A 20,448-nucleotide genomic window follows, 5' to 3' on the forward strand; every position below is an offset into this window, starting at 1 on the left:
GACGCAAGCAAACCCGGTCAGTTCGTAACTTTGACGCGTGTAGGAAAGCGTGCCGGGGCGCGGGGGGCTGCGGGAGCCCCCGCATCGCCCCAAACGAAGCAGCCAGGCCCGCGGCCGCGCAGGCGGTGGGGCTGCACGGCCCGGGGGGGGCCCAGGTCGGTCCCGGGCTGAGCCCAGGACGGCACGGCGCCGGGGGACTCCCGGGCCGGCCCCGCTTCGCCCTCCCCCCCCTCCCCTTTCCGCCCCCGCGGGTCCCGGCGCTGCCGCCGGCGGGCGGGGCGGCACGTGCGGGGCCTCCGCCCGCCGCCGGCCCGCACCCGCGGGCGAAGCCGCCCCCCGCCGCCCCCGCGGCTCCCTCCCCTGCGCGGCGGGCGGGGGCGGCGGGCGGGCGGGCGGGGAGGGGAAGAAGGGGAGGGCGGGCGGCGCGGGCGGCCCCCGCGGGCTGGGCCGGGGCGCGGCGAGGCGGCGGCAGCGGCGGCCCTGGACACCTCGCCCGCTCCTCCATCTTCTCTCGCCACAGCTCGCCTCGGCTTCCCCAGCCCGGGACCGGCCCATTGCCAGCCCCGCGGGGGGGGGCGGCCGGCCCCGCCGCGCCGCCCCGACCCTACCGCCCGCCCCGTCGTCCCGCCGCGCCGCCCCGGCTCCGCCGTCCGCCCCGAGGCGAGGGGAGCGGCGGGGGCGGCGCCGCGGCGGCCCGGGCCCGCACCGCCCCGCCGGGCCGCCGCGCCGCCGCCTCCCCCCTCTGGGCCGCAGTGGTGCAGCCCGGAGGTTAGCGGAAGCGGCCGCTCGGCGCTGCCATGTTGAGCCGCCGCCGCCGCTTTGTTGTCGGCTCCATGTAGCTGGGGCCCGGGGGAAGGGAGGGGGGGGACCCGCGCTGCCGGAGCCGCCGCTGCCGCCGCCCGCCGAGGCCCGGGACGCCCCCGCCATGGAGGCCAACTGGACCGCGTTCCTCTTTCAGGTGAGGCCCCGCGGCGGCCGGCGCTGCCCGCGCCCCCCCCCCCACCCCCCCCCCCGCCTTCCCCTTCCCCTCCCCTCGGCGGCCGCGGGCGGGCGGCCGGGCTCCCCGCTAGGCCAGGGCTGTCAGTCAGCGCCGCCGCCCGGCCTCCCGCCCGCCTCCCCCGGCCCGGCCCGGCCCGGCCCGGCCCGCCCGGAGCAGCGGCTGACCCGGCACCGCGCCGCGGGCAGCGCTTTTCCCTCCTTTCCCTCCTGCACTTTCTCCGCGCCCGCCTCCCCCCAGCCGATCGCGCACGGCGCTCCGCCGCCGCCCCGCAGCGTTTTTCCTTTTATTTATATATATATATTTTTTTTTTTTTTAAACAGAGTGTAATGTTGATATTTTAATTTTTAAAAAAATTTTCTCTTTTTCCCCCAAAACTCGAAATATGTTTTTTTTAATTATTTTTTTTTCTTTTTCTCTACCCCCGCCAAAAAGAAAAAAAAAAAAACAAAAAACCCACCAAAAAACCAACCAAAAAACCAACCAGCCCCAGCCTTCCACCGGGCTCTAACAAAACCCCGATGGAACAAACACCGTGTCTGGGAGAATAAATTAATCCCTCTTTAAACAGCCTGACTCAGGGGCCGGTGACGAGGGAGCTTGTTTTCTTTTAAAATAGGACGCGAGCGGGCCGGGTTTCTGTAAAAACTGGCGAAATGCTAACGGGAATTGGGAGGAATAGGGACGGTAGAGCGGGCAACCCCTCCCTTTGCCAACTGAGTCACAATTTTCCCCCCTTCTGTCTGCGAAAGACTGACTTAAAACCACCGCTGTTTATGTAATTCCAGAGAAAATCCAGTGTGCAAAAAAAAAAAAAAAAATCCTGCCCTGGCTTTTGTGAGCCAAGCCTTTTCACGCCAGATTGTTTTCTGATGCCTCCTGTTCTTTTTGAGCTTGAAAACATAAAATGTGTAATTGCAGCAGCAGCAGAAAAAAAAAAAAAGCCGCACACATCACCTTTCTCGAGGTAAAATAATCCTCTTTGCACATTCCCAGCGGCGGTCACTCGCTTACTCACTGTCCTCCTCGGAATTAAACCCAAACCCAGCCCGTGACACGAGTTTGAAAACCTGAGTTGAATGAATAAATCCGCCGAGAGCGAGCACCATTCCTTTAGAGAGGAAAAATTATTCCCTCGCAAGTACCCGGGATGAGTCACTGGCCCGGGTGCTCTGCCTCCGAAAACACGCCGGGAATATTCCGGGGAGCCGGTACCGGGAGCTGGGCGCTGCGTTTGCCGCCTTTTCCTGATGGATGTGAGTGATGCCATGGAGTTTGGCTGAGGTCTTGTGAATTATTTCTCACTCTAGTGGGCAGTTGTGATCCGCACGTAGGAAACTTCGCGCTAAGAAGTTAATCTCCTTAGTTTAGGGCCATCTCCCTCCGACCTGAGCTGGTTTATCCCCTTTCTGCCTCCCGGGCTCACAGCTGAGCGTTTTCCAGGAGAAATCATTCCTGGGCGGGCAGTATGGTGTTGCAGCAACCTCCGTAAGAAACGCCAAGTAATACTTTCAAGTACGTGTCCAGCTTCTTGCTGCTCGTCCTTTTTTTCTTTTTTTTTTTTTTTTTTTTTTTCTTTTGAAGGCTACTGTGTTTTGAAATAGCAATGTCACACTTTGGTTTGGAGCTAGGCTTTGCTGCTTTTAATTAAGGAGTCAGCAGTTCACTTTCCTAACGTACTTGGCTACGAGTGACTTGGAAGCATCTTCATAAAACTGTGACGTGGAACTTTTCGTCTGATTTTTTTTTTTTTTTTTTTCCCCAAATAATAAAGCTTTAAGACCTTTTAATAAAGGCTGAATATTGTTTCTTGAGTCTTTTTGTTAAACCAGCAATTCAGGGTGCGAGCATCCTCATGCACTGGGCAGAAAGCGCTGCTAAGATACTCCTGATGGGACTTTAGTTTTTCTTCTTCCCAGTTTCACCAGCAGCATGTCAGCCAAGATCCACCTGGTTAAAACTAGGAATGAAAAGTGGATTTAAAAGCCTCTCCTGGCCCCCTCCCTGGAATCAGTTAAATAACAAACGCGAGTGAATAGACACGCTGGTTCTTCCCGGGGGGAGTTTTACCAAGGGTGTGCTTCAGCTGTGACAGGATTTCTGAGAGACAGTTTAGTACCGAGTGTGTGAAGTTGTAATTTTTAGCAGAATGTTTTTAGAGGAGGTTACAATGTCTTCATTTCAGTCTTGCTAGCGATGGGCTCTGTGGCTGTGAATTGCTCTTTCCAAATAAAGTTGTTTGATTGTGTTCAGGAGGCATTTTGACAAATTGTATCTTTTTAAAGAAATAATTGTGAGACTGAATAAGCAGCTCGCGTTTGGGTATTATTAGTCCCTGAAATGCATATTTTGAAAACCACTTTTAGTATCTCCTCGGAAAATGAAAGTTGTCTCTGTTAATGTGAGGAGGAATCATCCATCAAACAGAGTGTGCAAGATATGACTCATGCTAATTTGTTCCTCTCACATTAAGGCTGGAGCGCAAAAATATTTTAGCCTCTGGCACTGGAAGTTCACAGTGTCACATCCTACCACTCCAGGTCACGAATTACAATATTTTTTGTTTATTACCTCCCAGGAAAGGAAAAATTAGTGATAGAGCGAGGGTATTTAGCATGAGAGCCTGTCCCAGGCGAGCAAAATATCGGAAAAAATGTTGACTTGACATTAATGCTGGGTCAAGTACAGCCGTGATCTGTGCCTGAATAAAAACGCCTCGTGAGAGGCGTGCAGCAGGTGCTGTCTTCCCTTCTTGAGCAGCGAGTTAAAAAAAAAAATACTGCCTGATCCTTTTTTAAAAGGCTTTAACGCAGGCGGCCCTCAGAAACTGAGGAATACTGCTTGTTGCAAAGAGGGGCTGTTGGAAAGAGCGCTGCTAATAACACTGGCTATCTGGGAAGCAAGATAAGCAGCCTTATATAAGCAGCAGCTCCGTAGCCCTATGAATATCCATTGTTTCGTGTCCACCGTCTCTGTCGGTTCCGTAGGAATAAGTGCATCGCTACCTTGAAGTGCTGACGATTCTGTAAGGCTTAAAAATATCCATAAACTGCACAAGTTTGAACCTTGTCCAAAGGATTTGGGCTCTCTATTATCCGATCTGCTAGCTCTGCCTTTGAAACTGTATCTGTGGAGCTATCCTTAGGTGCTCTTAAGTGTCTTCCGATGTAGTTTAACAACATTGTTCGATGCTTATTTGAAGTTGGCTGTAAAACATTTCAGAATTTTTAAAATTAAAATTGTATTTAAGTACACAACTCGCTTAATATCGTGCTTTCAACGCCTATTGTACATACTCTTTTGATGCAATGTAGATGTCTCAACGGCTTTTTAAAAATATAGGAAATAAATGGTTGAAAATCAACAATTGTCACTGAAGTCAGGCGAAAGTTTAATGGAGACGCTGGGGCTTGTGCCCGGCCCTGGTTTAGCAGTGTAGCCTCCAGGAGAGTCCTGCACTCGCTCTTCAGCAACCGCTTCCACAGAGCAGCCCCTTAGGCTGTTGTTTGAGGTGGCTGCTGTGGCCGGGCGTGTGGCGTGGCGGTGTTTGGCTTACCTGCTGCATCCCGAGCTTCGGCCGGGATGGGACATAAAATGCAGATCAAGCCGGACAGGCTGGCCTGGCTCCTAGCGATTCCCGCAAGTTTTGTCTCCCGTTATCATACTGAATGCGAGCTTTCTCTGTGGACTGTTTTCCTGTCAGATAGGCTTGGAGCGTTAGGGAGCACGTATTCATACCCACGTGGGTTAGTGTTTGCGTCCACTCATGGCTTTTATCCAGAGATCAGCGGCATCGTGCTCCTGGAAAATGAGCGGCTGAAGTGATGCAGGGCTTGTGCGTTGGCAGGAGCCCCCCTGCAGCCAAGGGAGGCTTGCAGCCAGGCAGCTGTAGTCGCTGCTGTGATCAGGAGAGGCAGCGTGGCCGGAGCTTAGGTGCAACTAAGAAAAAGTCCCGAAGTGAGCTTCTAGAAATACTGACTTCTCCAAAGGGCGCGATGAAACGGATTCACATAGGAAGAGTATTAGCCTGAGCTCGCTTCGTAACGCTGTCTGTCCCCAACTGACGTAAAAGTAGGCAGGTTGAGGGGGCGTGAGCCAGGACAGCGTTCTCTTACAGCCTCAAGCTGTGTTATTTTGTGAAGAAAAGCCTTGGGAAGTAGTCCTGGAAGGCTGCAGTACAGATCCGGTGGGAATGAGTTTCCCCAAACTCAGCTTCAGACCTGGTGTGCTGTGTTAGTAACAAGAGTGATTTAAAACTGATCTGATGGGACTGAGGCACATCTTGAATACAGATGCGCTTAAACTGGCTTAAGGTGCTAGAGTGATTTATTTTAATGCTCCATTAGGTTGAATTGGTCTGTGCGGTTTCTAAACCACTTCAAATTTGTATCTGCTAGGGTTTTGTCCCAGTCTGACCGGATGAGTTTTAATAACAGTGTTTTCTGCCTCAGAATAAACAGCACCCGATACAAGCGTGGTGTAGAGCAGCCTGTAGCAGTGCAGGCTGCGGCTCAGCTGAGCGGGGCTTGCCGCGGCATGCTCGTGGGGGATCCCCCTCTGTCTCTTCTCTTTAGCTTCTCCCGCTGATTCCGGAGTTCAGAGGCAGTTGGTACCGGCCGTTTTGAAACGGCTTTCAGGTCTTTTTTTCAGCTGCCCGCCCCAAGCTGTGTTCTGCAGCATCTCTAGATGTCTACCAGTGCTTATCGATTAGCTTCTCTTCCTATCACAAGGTACCTGCTGATGAAGAGAAGAAGAACATGTCGCTATTCTGATGAGTTTCCAGAGGCAAAGAGCACAGTGGTCAGTGCATAAATGCGGCGGGAGCCTGCTAAATATAGAAATGTGGCTTCAGACTGCTCTTGATGCGAGTTGCTTTGGTTTCAGTGCTAACGCATTGGTATGAACACGTTTAAATAAGACGCCTTATCGCATCCTGGCTCTCTGCAGCTGCAGTTTAATTCTCAGCGTGCACTAAGCTTGGCTTAAAGGTGGGGCGTTATTTTGCAACTCCCATCAGTACGTTCATGTGCTCCAAAGATAGTCCCGAGGTGGCATCTGATATGATCGTTAGCAAAACAAGTTATCTGTTATGTAAAGATCAAACGCTGTGTTGGTAAAAGATCTGACAAGCACCTCGTTGTTTTTCATAAGAACTGTTGCCCTCCGGAAACTTAATAATTATTTGATTGTTATGATGTGTGTCATCCTACACTTACCGCAGAATCTGCACGGCAAGTGCATTTAAAGCGCGAGCGGTTTATCCTGTCCAAAACTCAAATTATGTAACCCTTTCCAATTGTTACTTCAGTGGCTTTTGGTCTAGAATGTGCTTTCCTCTTGTTTGTAAATGTTCTCACCGTGTCAGAGTGAGCACCCATCAATAGAGTTTAAGTGTGAATGTTTGGTTTTAGGCACACGAAGCCTCACATCACCAACAGCAGGCAGCACAGAACAGTTTGTTGCCTCTCCTGAGCTCTGCTGTTGAGCCACCCGACCAGAAGCCGATTCTGCCCTTACCAATAACGCAGAAACCTCAGCCTGCACCAGAAACGTTAAAGGATGCTATTGTTGGGATTAAAAAGGAAAAACCTAAAACCTCCTTTGTGTGCACTTACTGCAGCAAAGCTTTCAGGGACAGCTACCATTTGAGGCGTCACGAGTCCTGCCACACAGGGATAAAGTTAGTGTCACGGCCAAAGAAAACTCCCACCACAATGGTGCCCCTTATCTCGACCATCGCTGGTGACAACAGCCGAAGTTCATTGGTTTCAACTATCGCAGGCATCCTGTCCACAGTCACTACGTCTTCCTCTGCCACCAACCCCAGCAGCAGTGCCGGCGCAACGGCTATGGCCGTGACTCAGACGGTGAAGAAGCCCAGCAAGCCCGTTAAGAAGAACCACGCTTGTGATATGTGCGGAAAGGCCTTCAGGGATGTCTACCACCTCAACCGGCACAAGCTGTCCCACTCGGACGAAAAACCCTTTGAATGTCCAATTTGCAATCAGCGCTTCAAGAGAAAGGATCGCATGACCTACCACGTGAGGTCTCACGAAGGTGGCATCACGAAACCATACACCTGTGGTGTTTGTGGAAAAGGCTTCTCGAGGTACCATGTAGAAAATCCCAGGCGAGCTCAAGTATTGGCTTTTCATAACCAAGAAGGGTTAAGCTATCATAGCGAGGGGCTAGGAGAACCAGACATCTTAGAAGATTGGTGAGGGGATAAAGAGCTTTCTTTACCTCTAGGGTGTGGGTCTCGATCTGAGCCAGATTGGCAGTGGCCAAAAGTGGTCGCTCTTTTATGAGAATGTTTTGAAATGATTTTGTGACCTCATCCAGGTCCCGTAGGACACGTGTCTGTGTCACTGGTGGTGGCCATGGAGCCCCTGTACCAGCCTTTGCAAAGGCCGATGACGGAGCGGGGCATGGCGGGCAGGCTGTCTCCCTGTCTCCCAGCAAGGTTGAGGCATACTGACAGAGCATTGTGGGGGAGCTTGCATTGCTGCTGGCTGTATTTGTATCTGTGCTTGCAACAGAGAAAACCTTCAACCTTTAGAGCTGTTTATCTTCACCTTTACACAAAGTACGACCAAACGTACCGTTTTCAGGTGTGCAAGAAGAACACGGTTAAGTTCTAAACTGCAGGTTGGGTCTCAGCGTAACTACGTGTTACTCCAGCTGAAGGCCACTGCGTAGGTGCGGGCAATGCATTTATTCTTGCCGTGCAGAGGGCTGTGGGCTGCAAGGGGTCATCAGCGCAGTGTTCAGCACCGCTAGCCAAGGTGTCGTTACTATGTATTTGTAACAGTACGCATTTTCTTCTCTCTTCCTCTTTTTTGCAGGCCTGATCATTTAAGCTGTCACGTTAAACATGTTCACTCAACAGAGAGACCCTTCAAATGCCAAGTAAGGGCTAAAATGATTTATTAAGAACAATACCTTATTGTATCGTTAGAACCTCAGGTGAATAATCCTTCCAGAAATGTCTTTGCTCCTGGACTTTTCTTTGAAAAGCGAGTTTAGGAATGAAGTCGCATCCGCCTTACATAGCAGCAGCGCTGTAGTTCTGACGTAAGCGTAGAGGCAGTTTAAAAGGATGCTGTGGCTACTTTTTGAGGAAAATTAGAGGCTTTTTGCTTTCTTGGAGAACAACGTAGATGCTCTGTTTTATGATAAGCTTAACTTAATAGTAGGATTAGAACAGCATCCTCAGCTCAGCGCTTATTACAGGAGGAATGTGTGCAATGTGTTCTCAGCACATTTAAATGCGATGTGTTCCTCAGTGTATCCATTTAAAATGGATTGGAGTAGTTGATTCTGGATCTGTTATTTTGCTGGAAGGTGAAAGCAAGTTGTTGTAAGTTGATGACTGAGTGTAAGAGAAATAGCGTGACGGCCCTTGGACAATTAACTTGGAATATCCATGCTTGTTCCAACCTGTGTTTTACTGACTCGTCATATTAAATAAAAGTCTTGTGTGAAAAGAATAGCATTAGAAAAAATTTTTGTTTCCTTGTTCCAATTTGGACGGGAACAAAAGTAATTGAGCAATTTAAGATATCAAGTTCATACTTATGCAGTAAAATTCTATCAGAAAACACTTTGCCTGTTCTAGGCTTTTTTTATAAGCTACCTCTTGCTTTGGTAGGTAAGGCGACCTGCTATTCTAAGAAAGTTCAAGTAGCATAGACTGTAATCTTTGTCCTAATTGTCTCAGAAGCCAACTTCCATTTCCAGTCTCTGTTTAGCAGTTTGATTTTGCTTTCACTCGAGATACAGGTAAAACTTAAAGTTGTCAGTATGCTTAGGATACTGTTTGCACCCACGAGGTAAATCAGGCTTACAGTGGGCATGTACTTCATACTGGGATGCTGCTGTCTGCACTTCAAGTGTAACTGTTGTTCTTCATGTAGACATGCACTGCTGCCTTTGCCACCAAAGACAGACTGCGGACACACATGGTGCGCCATGAAGGAAAGGTATCGTGTAATATCTGTGGTAAACTTCTGAGTGCAGCATATATCACCAGCCACTTAAAGACACACGGGCAGAGCCAAAGTATCAACTGTAATACCTGTAAACAAGGCATCAATAAAAGTAGGTGAACGTTTTAAAAACATTTCTAATAACAATGTGTTTGCAAAGGGAGTTGCCTTTCATTACGTTAAAATGCAAAACCATACCCATTTGTCTGGGTATTCACACCTGTTAAAAGTAGATACTTGATAACAAGATCTTCAGGTCAAGAAATTGGCATATGCGGAACTGGTTTGCTGCTAGACTGTGCTCTTGTCCCCCAGTTTGTGAGAATAACCCATCTCTTGAAGAAAAGAGTTCCCAACTTTTCCCAGGTTCTAAGTACAATGCTCTTTCCTAAACTGTGCAGGCATAAAGGTCCAACAGATAATTCTGGAGATTTTAGAATGTTTAAGAACTGCTAAGATCTGCCAAGTTTCAGGTTTGAAGCCTCTAAAACTCGTCAAGATCAGGAGAAAGATTTCTCTGCTTTCTCTGAGCTTTGACCCTGGGGCTCAATGATTCCTCCCTCTGGCAGTAGCTGACAAGAAAAGCGTTTAAACCCAGCCCTGATACATTTTGGGCATTAACGGCATTTGACTGCTGGTGTACAGGAGTTCAAATGGGATGTTTGTAATAGTTCCTTCTGGTCCTAAACTCTGGGGAGTGCTGAAGCCTGAACCTGGGAGTGCCTAGGAAGCAAAGGAAGACTTGACTTTCAAATCTTCTGTATTAAAACACCTGTAACTTCAGTTAACCTGCATCGTTAGTGATATAAGATGGGTTTTCAGAGGAATCAAAGAGGGAGAAGTAAGGCATATCTGGAAACTTTGTCCTTAAAGCCTTTTAAACAGTATTAGTTTACAGTATATTTTCAGTTCCTGTTACTCCTGGGTAATTGGGAGGTACCAGGAATGTCTGCAATGCCCGATCGTTGAACTTAATACAAAATTTGGATGTGAAGTGTTTTTCAGAGTATAGGGTTACAGCTCTAGCTTCCCAAGCCAGTTCGGTGGTGCTAAGCCAGTTCACGTGAGGCATTTACAGCAGTTGTTAGAGGTGGAAATGATGAGCTGTAATGTGGCCAGAGAGTAGTAACATGCTGTTCTGTGATGTAAAGTAAAAAGGCAATAACAAGTAAAAAGGCTTTTTTTTTTTTTTTTTTTCTTCTTAACTGGAGCTGAAGTTTAGAAAAAGTGGAATCGGCAAACCAGCTTGAATTCTAGAGGCACATTGTAGTCTGTTATTTCGTTCTTCCTAAAATACAAACAAAATAATCAGAAAGGAATTTCATTTTTGGCAGTGAAAGCAGATGTGCCTGACTTGCATTTTGGTTTTTAGATCTTGGAAAAGTAGTTTTATAAAACACAGCATTAATTACATGCTTTTAAACACCCCTGTGATTTTTGCTCTTGGAATCCTGTGAGATTCCACACACTTTATGGAAGAAGCCTTTGTCATCTCAGCAGAAAACAGAGTAACTTTTCAAGGTGAATTTGTGTTCTTACTTAATTGGCATAGCATGCATGAGTGAAGAGACCAGCAACCAGAAGCAGCAGCAGCAGCAGCAACAACAGCAACAACAACAACAACAGCAGCAGCAGCAACAGCAGCAGCAGCAACAACAACAGCAACAGCAGCAGCAGCAGCAGCAGCACGTAACAAGTTGGCCTGGAAAGCAGGTAGAGACCCTGAGGTTATGGGAAGAGGCCGTCAAAGCGAGGAAGAAAGGTAAAACAAAACAGTACTTACGGTCTTGGTTTTGTAAGAACTGGGGTTTACAGTTATATAGGGAGTTTAAGATGTCGGAAAAGGATATCTAACATGATAATTTCATTCTCGATGTTAGGAGTAGTAGCTAAAAACTAGCAGGAGGATAACATGACCAAAATGAGGCCGTTGTGAATGAATTCCTTGTGACTGACTTCCCTTTGCTCTGTGTGCTTGAGTGCGTATGTAGCAGTCATCAATTATGAAGGGATGTTTGTGTCTGCTCGGAGGCAAGAGTGTGTGTGTTTTTGACTTGCATGTGGTTTGTAGCTGTGTTTATGCATATTTACCAGTTGTTAACTTGTGTGTGTGTGTATATGTGTATGTATATATGCACACAGATACAACACCCTCAGCCGTTGCATCACCATCGGTTTGCATGTGGGTGCTTTCTGTGTCCCTTTCATCCCTCTTCCATTTTATTCCGTTCACTTCATCATCACGTAACTGTCATTGCATAAAGCTTTCTGGAACTCGCAGAATTTACGCTTCTCTCTCTGGGTTGGGTTTTTTCATGACAAAATTAACTAAGTGATCATGCTATCCATGACTGCTAGCTCACAGCTGACATACACCTACCCTGCTGTACTGCAGCTGAATAGCTCCCTATTGTTGGTCAGTGTGTCAGTTTTGTAAAGAACGGGTTGCTTCAATTTAGCGTCGTTAGGGGTATAGCTGTTTAAAGTCTCCCGTTACTGCTAGCTTATTCTTTTCACAACAGTTCGATTTCTAATGCCTGCCATGTGACTCTCGTGGGTTAGATGTTTTAGCAGAAATTCTTAGTGACCACTTACTGTTTTTCACCAGCTGTTTTTAGTAATAAATGTTTTTGACTCACCTTATTTTTATTTTCTCCTAAACTTCCTTTCAGTTTCTTCACTCTTTTTTTTCTTTTCTAGGTCTTGTTTGTGTATTAGGCTGCTAGCTCCTTTCGCCTTGATTGTTATTCCAATTGAATTGAATTCTGTGATCAGACAGCATAGAAACAGCTTATTCATGTTAAAATGTAGTGATAACAGAAACATTCAATATCATCAGGCCACTAAATGGATAAAGCAAATGGGTGTCAGGTTTAGAAGATCTCAGGGAATGTTTTTTTTCCTGCCTGTTCCTTCCTATGTCTTGTTCCCTCTTCCCTTCCTTTCTTACTGCAGTTATTGAATATGCTTTAACAGAAACTGTGGGTTTGGACAGAGAACGGTGGGTGAGGGTGGTGGGCGGGGAGCAGCGGTGTCAGATTGATGGTGTTAGCTTAACCTAAGTGGGGAAGGGGCACGGGTGGGACGTGTCTTTGTGTATCACTGTGCTTGGAGGGTGAAGCTAGACCGGTCAGTGCCATGCCTGTGTGCTGCTCTTTCCATGCTGGTTCTCCTGTGCTAGTGCCACCTGTTGCATTGGCTTTACAACACAATACGGGATTTTTTTAGTCTAATACTATTTTTTTTCACTTTTTTTTTTTTTTTTTTTTTTACTCTTTCCCTTCCTTTCCACCCCTCCTAGATATGGACTTTGAAGAACCAACAGTAACCCTTGAATGGGGCTAATGTTGCTTTCAAAGTTAACTCTGTCTTGGTACATTTGTATTGCCCGAGTGGCAAGAGTGGACTCTTTGCTCCTGGCTTACCTCCTGAAACGTGGGTGTAGACTGAGCTTGGTGTCCTACCCTACAAATGTGGAATAAGACACGACTTAGAAGTGCCGTAACGTTGATCTAGAACGTATTTTTGTCAGTTTCTCTAGCAGTCATCCCTTCCCTTTACCTGCGTCCACCGCCCCACTTCTGCTTTTGGAGCCCTCTGGTGTGGGGAGCCGGCAGGTGGTGCTGATGGATGCCTAGTGAGCCCTCTGCCATCCCGCACCAGTGCCCGCTCCCCCGGTGCCCAGCCCCGCCAGAGCCCACCGGCAGCGGGGCTGGGCACTGCCCGCCTGGGCCGGCCTTGTTCGGCACTTAATTCCTGCTTACTGCTAAACCAAGTGAAAAAAAAACCAACAAACCAACCCAAAAAAACCATAAAACAACTTGGTGTGGAGCTGTAGCTGGTGTGAAAGCTGAGGAGATAGTGGGGGTTGAAAGATGTGCTGACTGGGTAGCCTTGCAAAGTAGAAGTACTGTGATCAGTGGAGCAATTTAGTAGCAATAATTAAGACTGAAATAAGCAGGTAAATATTGAAACGAGCTTTGCTTATCAGTCCCTAATAATGACTTTTTAAAACCTTCACAGAATGTCAGTTCACCTTTGAGAAGGCTATAGAGTACGTACCATTCGGTATGTACACTCTCTCCTCTATTTCTAATGTTCCTCTTGGGAGGATTTTTTTGATTGTACGATACTGTTTTTATGAACATCGGAACCCTCTTTGTAAGACAACCTCGTTCAGGAAAAAAGTATTGAATTGAAATGAACTGCATGAGAGTTTGTATTTCTTGTAGGCTATAGAATGTTAACAGTTTTAACTTACTAATAATTTCTAAAGAAAATTATTCCAGAATTTGTACCTGTTCTTGTTTGGTTTTTGTTTTTGTTTTTGTTTTTGTTTTTTTTAAATCTTGTCCATGGTTTTTTATGTGTTAAAAACTTTTTGTCTTTTTATGTCTCATTTTTAGAAGCTGCTAACTTGTGCCAAACCTCCACTGCTGCTACTACGCCTGTGACTCTTACTACTCCATTCAATATAACGTCCTCTGTGGCTTCTGGGACTATCACAAACCCAGTCACAGTGGCAGCTGCAATGAGCATGAGAAGTCCAGTAAATGTATCAAGTGCAGTTAATATATCGAGTCCGATGAACCTAGGGCATCCTGTAACTATAACAAGTCCATTATCCATGACATCTCCATTAACGCTCACCACACCAGTCAATTTACCTACCCCAGTAACCGCTCCAGTGAATATAGCGCATCCAGTCACTATAACATCTCCCATGAACCTCCCCACACCGATGACGTTAGCTGGTCCCTTAAATATAGCAATGAGACCAGTAGAGAGCATGCCTTTCCTGCCCCAGGCCTTGCCCACGTCTCCTCCCTGGTAAAGAATTTCTAAACAGTATTAAAAAGGATTAAAATGGAATCCTTACCAGCAGTTCTTTTTTGGGTTTTGTTTGGTTGGGTTTTTTTTTTTTTTTTTTGGTTTTTTGTTTCGTCTTTTGTTTTGTTTTAGTTAATAATAAATTCAGACTAAGACACTGGGGCAACGTGCACCATCAGAGACCACAGTAGCATCTTCCCCTGTTGATTTGGCTCATAAGGTTCAGACTTGAGTTTCACTGGAGCACTTCGCTTAAAGTAAGTTTTACCTTTTAGCTGACCGATGCTGAGTTAGAGCAGATACTTATTTGCCAGAGTTAAAAAAAAAAAAAAGTTAATTAAAAAACAGTTTTATGTTTTATCCCCCAAATTATAACTTAGAAGATTATTTTAATCCAAACACTAGCAAAGACCCTCTGTATCTTTAACAGGGTGGATGGCTAATTTTAACTTGCCAGTCGTTAAGTCTACTGTTTCTGAGCTAGTGTAGAATCTTTGTCTGTGTTGATGTTTTTTTTTTTTTAATGAGTAAATGCATTACAATGTTGTCATTGAAAAAAAAAATGCATTTTGGAGAAAATATGCATTTTACCTTTGGGAATATGATAATTTCAGGCAGCATTCCCTATGGGAAAGGTGATACCAGCTCTGATATGCAAAGCATATGATAACTTATCATTCTAACTTCAACATATAATAGGGATTGTGACCTGATATTTGGAGATGTAAATATTACCCAACATATTACCCTAAGGGAATATAGCATTGTAGTCAACATTTTTTAAAAAAAACAACCTGTTATTGTTTGGTGAGAGACAGCCATGGCTGACAGAAGAGGAGTCGAAATGTGTGTGAACATGGTCTCTGAACAGTCAGACCCCTATGGGACTCTTATCTAGGAGCAAAAGGAGTGCTTTGAAACTTAAGAAATATTGCTTTAAGCTGGAAGATTCTGGGGGCACCGGGTATGATTTTTATGCCCTCTGCCTCCCAATCAAGAGCCTGCTGGTGTTACAGCAGGGGACAGACGTGTTAGTTGTTCACTAGAAGTTTTGTCTTATATTAAATTGTATACAGTTTTTATTCTAACCACTAACTAGGTAGGATGCCCCTCCAGGACAAGCAGAGAGCGTCTTTTAATTTCTCCCCTATTTCTTAATCAAGTGTTGTGCAAATCTGTTCAACTTTGTAAATATTTGCAAACATCATCATTTTTACGTTACTCTTCTATTGTGTTAACACATTTCTATCAGTTTGTGGGAGTTCTGGGGTGATAGTTTGAACTATGCAGCCCAGAACTTTTGCACAAATGGTCACACATGTTTAAGCTACATGTGCTTTTTATTTCTTAACCTGTTTATCTGTACATAAAGTAGAAAGCAAAATCTAGGGAAACAGATATACTTTTTAGACTATCATGTCACATATTCACGTTTTTAAAACTTTGTTTAAAAAAAATACCACCCTAAACCCAAGACTCTACATTAAAAGAAAAAAAAAAATTACAGTTGAGATGTTTTTATCTTAATGAAATTGAAAGCTATGGAGATTAGCGTGTGCGCATTTTCACAGACTGCTAGCAGGACTGACTAGTCAAAGTGGACTGCTTCCGTTTCTACCCCGCCGTGTCAGTGCAAGCAGTGATTGCCAGGCTGCTGGCTCAGGTGACAGGTATCTGTATCATTACGTGGAACTGTTCTAGGGGCTTGGACTACATAGTAAAACAAAAACAAAAAAAAAATAGAGCTTAGTGTAAAATAATTTTATAAATGATCTTTTGTACTTTAGGACATCAAATTGTACAACTTTTGTATATATAAAAGCTTAGGAACTTTCTGTTTAGCAGAAAGGAAACACATTCCTACACTTTTAATGTATATGTTTGTTATAATGTCCATGTAAACATATGCCCTATGTTTGTGCCTTTTAATTAGTTTGTCTCAATAAACAAAAATGTAGAGAAGAATATGTAGCTATGACTTTGTTACCACTGTTCTTACTCCAGATGTGTAGAGGTCTTACTTTTTGCACTGTTGGGTTAGTTGGGTTAGAGCATTGCGTGCAGGCAGCTGCATGACTTGGGCCAAGACGGCCCGAACCGAGGCATGTGAGGCGAATGCACCCCAGCAAAACTCCTTCCTCCCGTAGCGTAGAGCAGCCCGCGCTGGTGGGGCGTTGCATGTTGGGATGCCTAGTTTCCAAGCCATCTCCGTTACCCGTGGCGATGATACCAGCTTGCACCAGTTTTCCATAGTAAGTGTAGCGTTCTGGATCTGGGTGAATTGCAGAGATGATCCTTAGGTGAAGTCTGGGTGTCCCTGAGCTTAAAAAAACACCAAAAGCATTAAAAGCTGATACAAAAATGTGTACTAGAAGTGGTTATCTATGAATTACTTACAATAAACAGGTGTGAGACTTAACTGTATGTTGTCAATTACTGTAGCATTGACAGCAAGCCCTCTGTCCAGCTAGCCTGCCCTGCTGACGTTATTTTTAGCCTGGCAGAGTAGCGGTAGAATAAACGCATTAAGCACCGGCAAGGAAATTTTTCAATGTGACAGAGGCTTCCCGAACCACTAACCGTGGTGCTCTTAGCACGGGATAGGAAAAGGGCTGTTTCCTTTTTATTTTGTGTTGGTTCTGCTCGAATGTACCTGGTTTATGTCCACAAAGCTGCATTAGCTAATTGTCAACCTGTTTCATTTGTACTTGGGTAAACATTTGCTTTGTACTGTGTATAAATGGTTCCGAGGTGTGCTCCTCAGCTGTCGCAATACGGACATTAATTTCGCTTTGTAATGCCATCGTACAAAATACATTCAGCTGTTTTTTGACAAACGAAAGCTACCTGGTCAAGTAGTTTATACGGCATGCGTGCTACCTTCTAATCTGGTTCATCCACAGCGTGACAAGGCAGTCAGGCCAGCTGCTGGCGAGAGGCGACGCACAGTTGCATGACAGCGATGAGTGATTCGTACGGCAGCTCGTGTCACTGCGGCACCGGGGAGTTAAGGCTGTAAGAAAATGGTGGATGTGAAGAACAGATGCTCCTGTTACAGCGAGTTAGTTTCTATGCAGCTGATGCGCTTAGCCTAGTTTATTTCATGGAAACTTTTAAGCTGGATCTAGTCCAACATCAGGGAAGCCTATTGCTGCCGCCGATTTGAGCGGGTTTTATATCGGGCCCATTCAGGTCTCCGATTGTGAGCTGTTCAATAGGGGGTTATTTTTTTCTTCTTAAGTTTCCGTAAGCATTCAACATGAGGTTAATGGCTTAGCACCGACTGAAAGTTTTAAAGTTGAATTTTGCCTTGGAAGGATTTGTGCTGTGAGAAGTCAGAACGGTCAGATCAATGGCACGAAAACTCGTCCTCCGGGCAAGGAAAGCCTCTGGGCGCCCGGCTGTGCTGGCGGGGCGCTGCGGGGAAGCAGGCCACGGGGAAGTAAGTATTACGGCACAGCGACCCACGCTGCCGGGAAATTGTACAAATGGCTCACCTTGGGCACGGTTTTTTCTTTATTTGGAGCACCCCACTGCTTTCAGAGAGCTTGGGGCGAGGAGGAATTGGAGATTGGACCTCTGGTGTTTTACCATTGGAGAGTTACACCCGGTGTTGTAAATTGGGAAGATTTCTGTTCAGTCAAGATCACGGATGAGAGAGAAACACGTGGTGTGCTCAGGGCACGGGTTAAATTCTGTTTGCCACTGTTCACAAATAAAAGATTTTGTTCCCCTTTTACAATTTTTTTTTTCTTTAGAACGGCAGAAGAAAAAAAGTATTGAATGTGTTTGCATTTGTCCATGAGAGGTTTAAAGAAAAACACCACAAACCCAATAAGCTGTTTGAGCTGCAGCAATCCCAGGTTACGTAAAGGGGCCGGGGTTGCCGAGGGATTAGTCGGTGGCATTACTGGTGGTGATAAGCCCTCCGAGTTCTGCTCGCTCTTTGCTCGCTTTTATTTTAGAAACAGGCACTCCAAGCTATATTTTGAAAACTGCTTGGGGTTGATTTTCAAGGCTGCCAGCGTTAGATTCCCACCAAAGGAAGAAGGAAGGAAAATTTGGATTTAAAGAACGCTCAGGTTTTTAAAAGCGTCCAGTACTCCGGTATTATTTTACCTTGCCACTTCGGGTCCCGTATGGGAGCTGAGCTCTTGCGAAGTTGACTACAATTTTGCATTGCTGGGTCCTTCTGAAAACTCCTGCCTTGCTTTATTGGTGGCTTAGTTTATCCAGCTCAAAAATAGATTTAACAGTATTTTCAAAAGGCGGCTATTAAAAGCACTTCAAGTTTTTAAATGCCTTTGAGGTCTGTCTCAATGCTTAAGTGGATCTTTGTGCCGGTGCTTTTTAGGATAAATAGTAAGTGTAAAAATAAATCTCTTCCTCTCCTAACTGTCAGGCAGAATAAAACTTAAAACTTGATCCCCTCCTACCTATTTGTTTAATTCTGTGTGTTTATGCTTCTTGCTTATCCTTGGATCATTCACTCGCAGCTTCCAGAGCAGCAACTGAAGGATGACAGAGGAACTGCGTGCTAATTTTTATGTCAAAAATAGCTTTCACCTTTAAACGCGCAAGGCTCAGTGACTCTTCTAATTAGAAGAATGCCCGGGCTTCTATTGCGAATCCGTTTTACAGCTGTGCTCAGATTTGACTGTCGGCCCCTGGTTAAAATTTAGTACTGAGGTCTTGACCTAGAAACAAACCTTTTTTGGTATTGCTTTGGAAAAACTATTTCAGTGCTAAGAGAAACTGAGCCAGGCTGCCCAGCTCCCTCGTCGCTGGCTGCTGAGAGCGTTAACGTCACATCAGTTTGTTGTACGTGCATCTCCCTGAAACCCAAGTAAAGACCACTGGGAAAGGTAGGCTCAGGTGTTTTTTAAAATAATAATAGATTTTTTTTTTTGTTCTTCAGGTTTCTGGGCTAATTTGAGACTTTTTTTTTTTTAAGCTCTGGGTTTTTGTTTAAGGAAGCATAAATGCTTTTTGAGAACCAGACATTTGTAAAACATTTCAGCGTGGGCATCTGAAATTACTGCTTGTATCAGAGTACAGACATCTGCTTTCCTTGCAAAGCCGGTCCAATAGCTGCCTCCCAAATCAACCCAGTTTGTAAAAAAAAACAAGGGCAATTTTCAGAATGCATGGCACCTTTTGTTTTTCAGAGAAGGCAGAACTACTCCATTTACCTTTCACTTAGTTGTTCTCCCCAGCTGTCAAGACAAAAACATCTGTGTTCTGTGTTTTCTGTGCAAGGTTTGTTTTGCAGGGAATTACCAGTTTAGTTGGAACTGGGTGAATTAAATTCACTGTTTTAATTCTGCATAGTTGTGTATTTCTATTCCCATGTCTTTTTACTTCCTAGCATCATTAGCAGCTAAGACCCATATCAAAGGACGGTAAAGAAATTTGATAAAATCGCCTGTTTCTCCCAAAACAAGCCTGGATTAGGAAAAGAGATTGCAGTCAAGCAAGCGCTGTGTCACAGAAGAGATGCTGACTGTGGGACAGCAACATGTACGCACGGAAAGTCGAAAGTTTGCCTCTAATGTTTTCACTCTTACTGATGTCTGTGTTCCTTGTCAAAGCCTTACAGATTTTTACCCAGGCTAAGGATCGCTTAGCTGCCAGACACGGATGAAACGATTGAGTGGGGAAAAATCTCTGCATGGAGGGCCGTCCTGCGAGAGCTTCGGACCATCCCGAACGCGTGCGCGGGGTCCGGCACCCACAGACGTGCTTCTGAGCCAGTCTGGCTGTCCACGGCAGGGTGTCGCGGGGCCTGGAGCTGCGGTGTTCCTCCCGCAGCGTGTCCGGAGGGGTTTGGAGAGCTACGAGGGAAGCGGAGGCCCTGACCTGCTGCTGTTCGCGGTCTCACTCTGGTCTCTGCAAAACGGGAAGTGTTTGCCCTGTGTAAATTGGCTCCTGTGATTTGTAAGAGGAGATCACTTCCCGTCTTGAGCTGTTATGCGGTACAGCTGCAAGCTGTCAGGCGCTGTAGCGCTGGATACCGGAGACAGCTGCTTTCTATCTGTGGTCGAAGTGATGCTCTGCCATAATCCATCCCTCACCTTCAGCCCTTGGGGCAGGAGTGGTGCATCCTTTTCCTTACCCGACGCGTGCACGGGGTTCAGGTTCCGAAATCCAGGAGCTCAAAAGGTGCAGAGGCGAAAAGCAGCCCCAGAAAGCGGCTTTCCTTGGGATGCTGCTCCGCACATTGGCACTGGGGCTGGCCAGGGATGCCCGACCCCGCACCCGGGGTGCTGGGGAAGCCCGGGGTGGATCCCGAGCCCCCCCAGAGCCCCAGACAGGGGCTGTCTCACCCCCAGGGCCGGGCAGACCCGGGGTGGCAGCAGCTCAGGGCTCCGTGGAGGCAGAGGGGACCGGGTGGTACTGGCCCCTTGACGCCTCCGGCCCGTCCGAAACCGGCCGCCGTGCTGCCCCGAGCGGGGACACCCCGGCCCGCGGTGTGGGGCACGTCCAGACCCAGCGGGGTCACCCAGGCCCCGGGCGGGCCCCAAGCGACCCCCGTCCCCGCTGCATCTCAGCCCGGCACCCGCTAGGCCCCGCTCCCAGCCACCACCCCCCCCAACCCCGGGCCGGCCCCGGCCCCGGCCCCGCCGCGCCGCC

At 46.7% G+C, this 20,448-nt stretch overlaps 1 protein-coding gene and 2 long non-coding RNA genes across 6 annotated transcripts; 2 read left to right on the forward strand and 1 right to left on the reverse strand.

Moving 5' to 3' along the window:
- The first annotated feature begins 663 nt into the window (after positions 1-663).
- VEZF1 (vascular endothelial zinc finger 1) lies at positions 664-13,869 on the forward strand. Of its 4 annotated transcripts, none has more exons than XM_086762813.1 (7): positions 667-958; positions 6,409-7,214; positions 7,843-7,906; positions 8,914-9,097; positions 10,538-10,747; positions 13,009-13,053; positions 13,392-13,869. In XM_086762813.1, the coding sequence occupies exons 1-7, from the start codon at positions 926-928 to the stop codon at positions 13,817-13,819; spliced, it is 1,770 nt and encodes a 589-aa protein (XP_086618939.1). In that variant the 5' UTR covers positions 667-925; the 3' UTR covers positions 13,820-13,869. The 4 variants fall into 4 exon arrangements, with proteins under 4 accessions (XP_086618940.1, XP_086618939.1, XP_086618943.1 ...); XM_086762816.1 differs by having other exon boundaries at positions 681-958; positions 6,409-7,106; XM_086762814.1 differs by lacking the exon at positions 13,009-13,053 and having other exon boundaries at positions 664-958.
- On the reverse strand, positions 1,354-5,948 carry LOC147598297 (uncharacterized). Its single transcript, XR_015260596.1, has 2 exons — positions 4,294-5,948; positions 1,354-4,203 (listed from the first exon to the last, which is right to left on the reverse strand). It is a non-coding gene; the product is annotated as an uncharacterized LOC147598297 (long non-coding RNA).
- Positions 13,870-17,158: 3,289 nt separating the features above from the next.
- On the forward strand, positions 17,159-19,835 carry LOC147598298 (uncharacterized). The gene is made up of 2 exons (XR_015260595.1): positions 17,159-17,257; positions 17,342-19,835. It is a non-coding gene; the product is annotated as an uncharacterized LOC147598298 (long non-coding RNA).
- The last annotated feature ends 613 nt before the right edge of the window (positions 19,836-20,448 follow it).

Source organism: Chlamydotis macqueenii, chromosome 19, assembly GCF_036417535.1.
Source record: "Chlamydotis macqueenii isolate bChlMac1 chromosome 19, bChlMac1.mat, whole genome shotgun sequence".
Taxonomy (NCBI): domain Eukaryota; kingdom Metazoa; phylum Chordata; class Aves; order Otidiformes; family Otididae; genus Chlamydotis; species Chlamydotis macqueenii.

What these genes read in the sequence shown, in the direction of transcription:
- VEZF1 (XM_086762813.1), top strand. Translation starts at nt 926, where the DNA reads ATGGAGGCCAACTGGACCGCGTTCCTCTTTCAG. An exon ending in CCAGACATCTTAGAAGATTG is followed by an intron (nt 7,215 to 7,842) that starts GTGAGGGGATAA and finishes TCTTTTTTGCAG; the next exon opens with GCCTGATCATTTAAGCTGTC. An exon ending in CGTCAAAGCGAGGAAGAAAG is followed by an intron (nt 10,748 to 13,008) that starts GTAAAACAAAAC and finishes AAACCTTCACAG; the next exon opens with AATGTCAGTTCACCTTTGAG.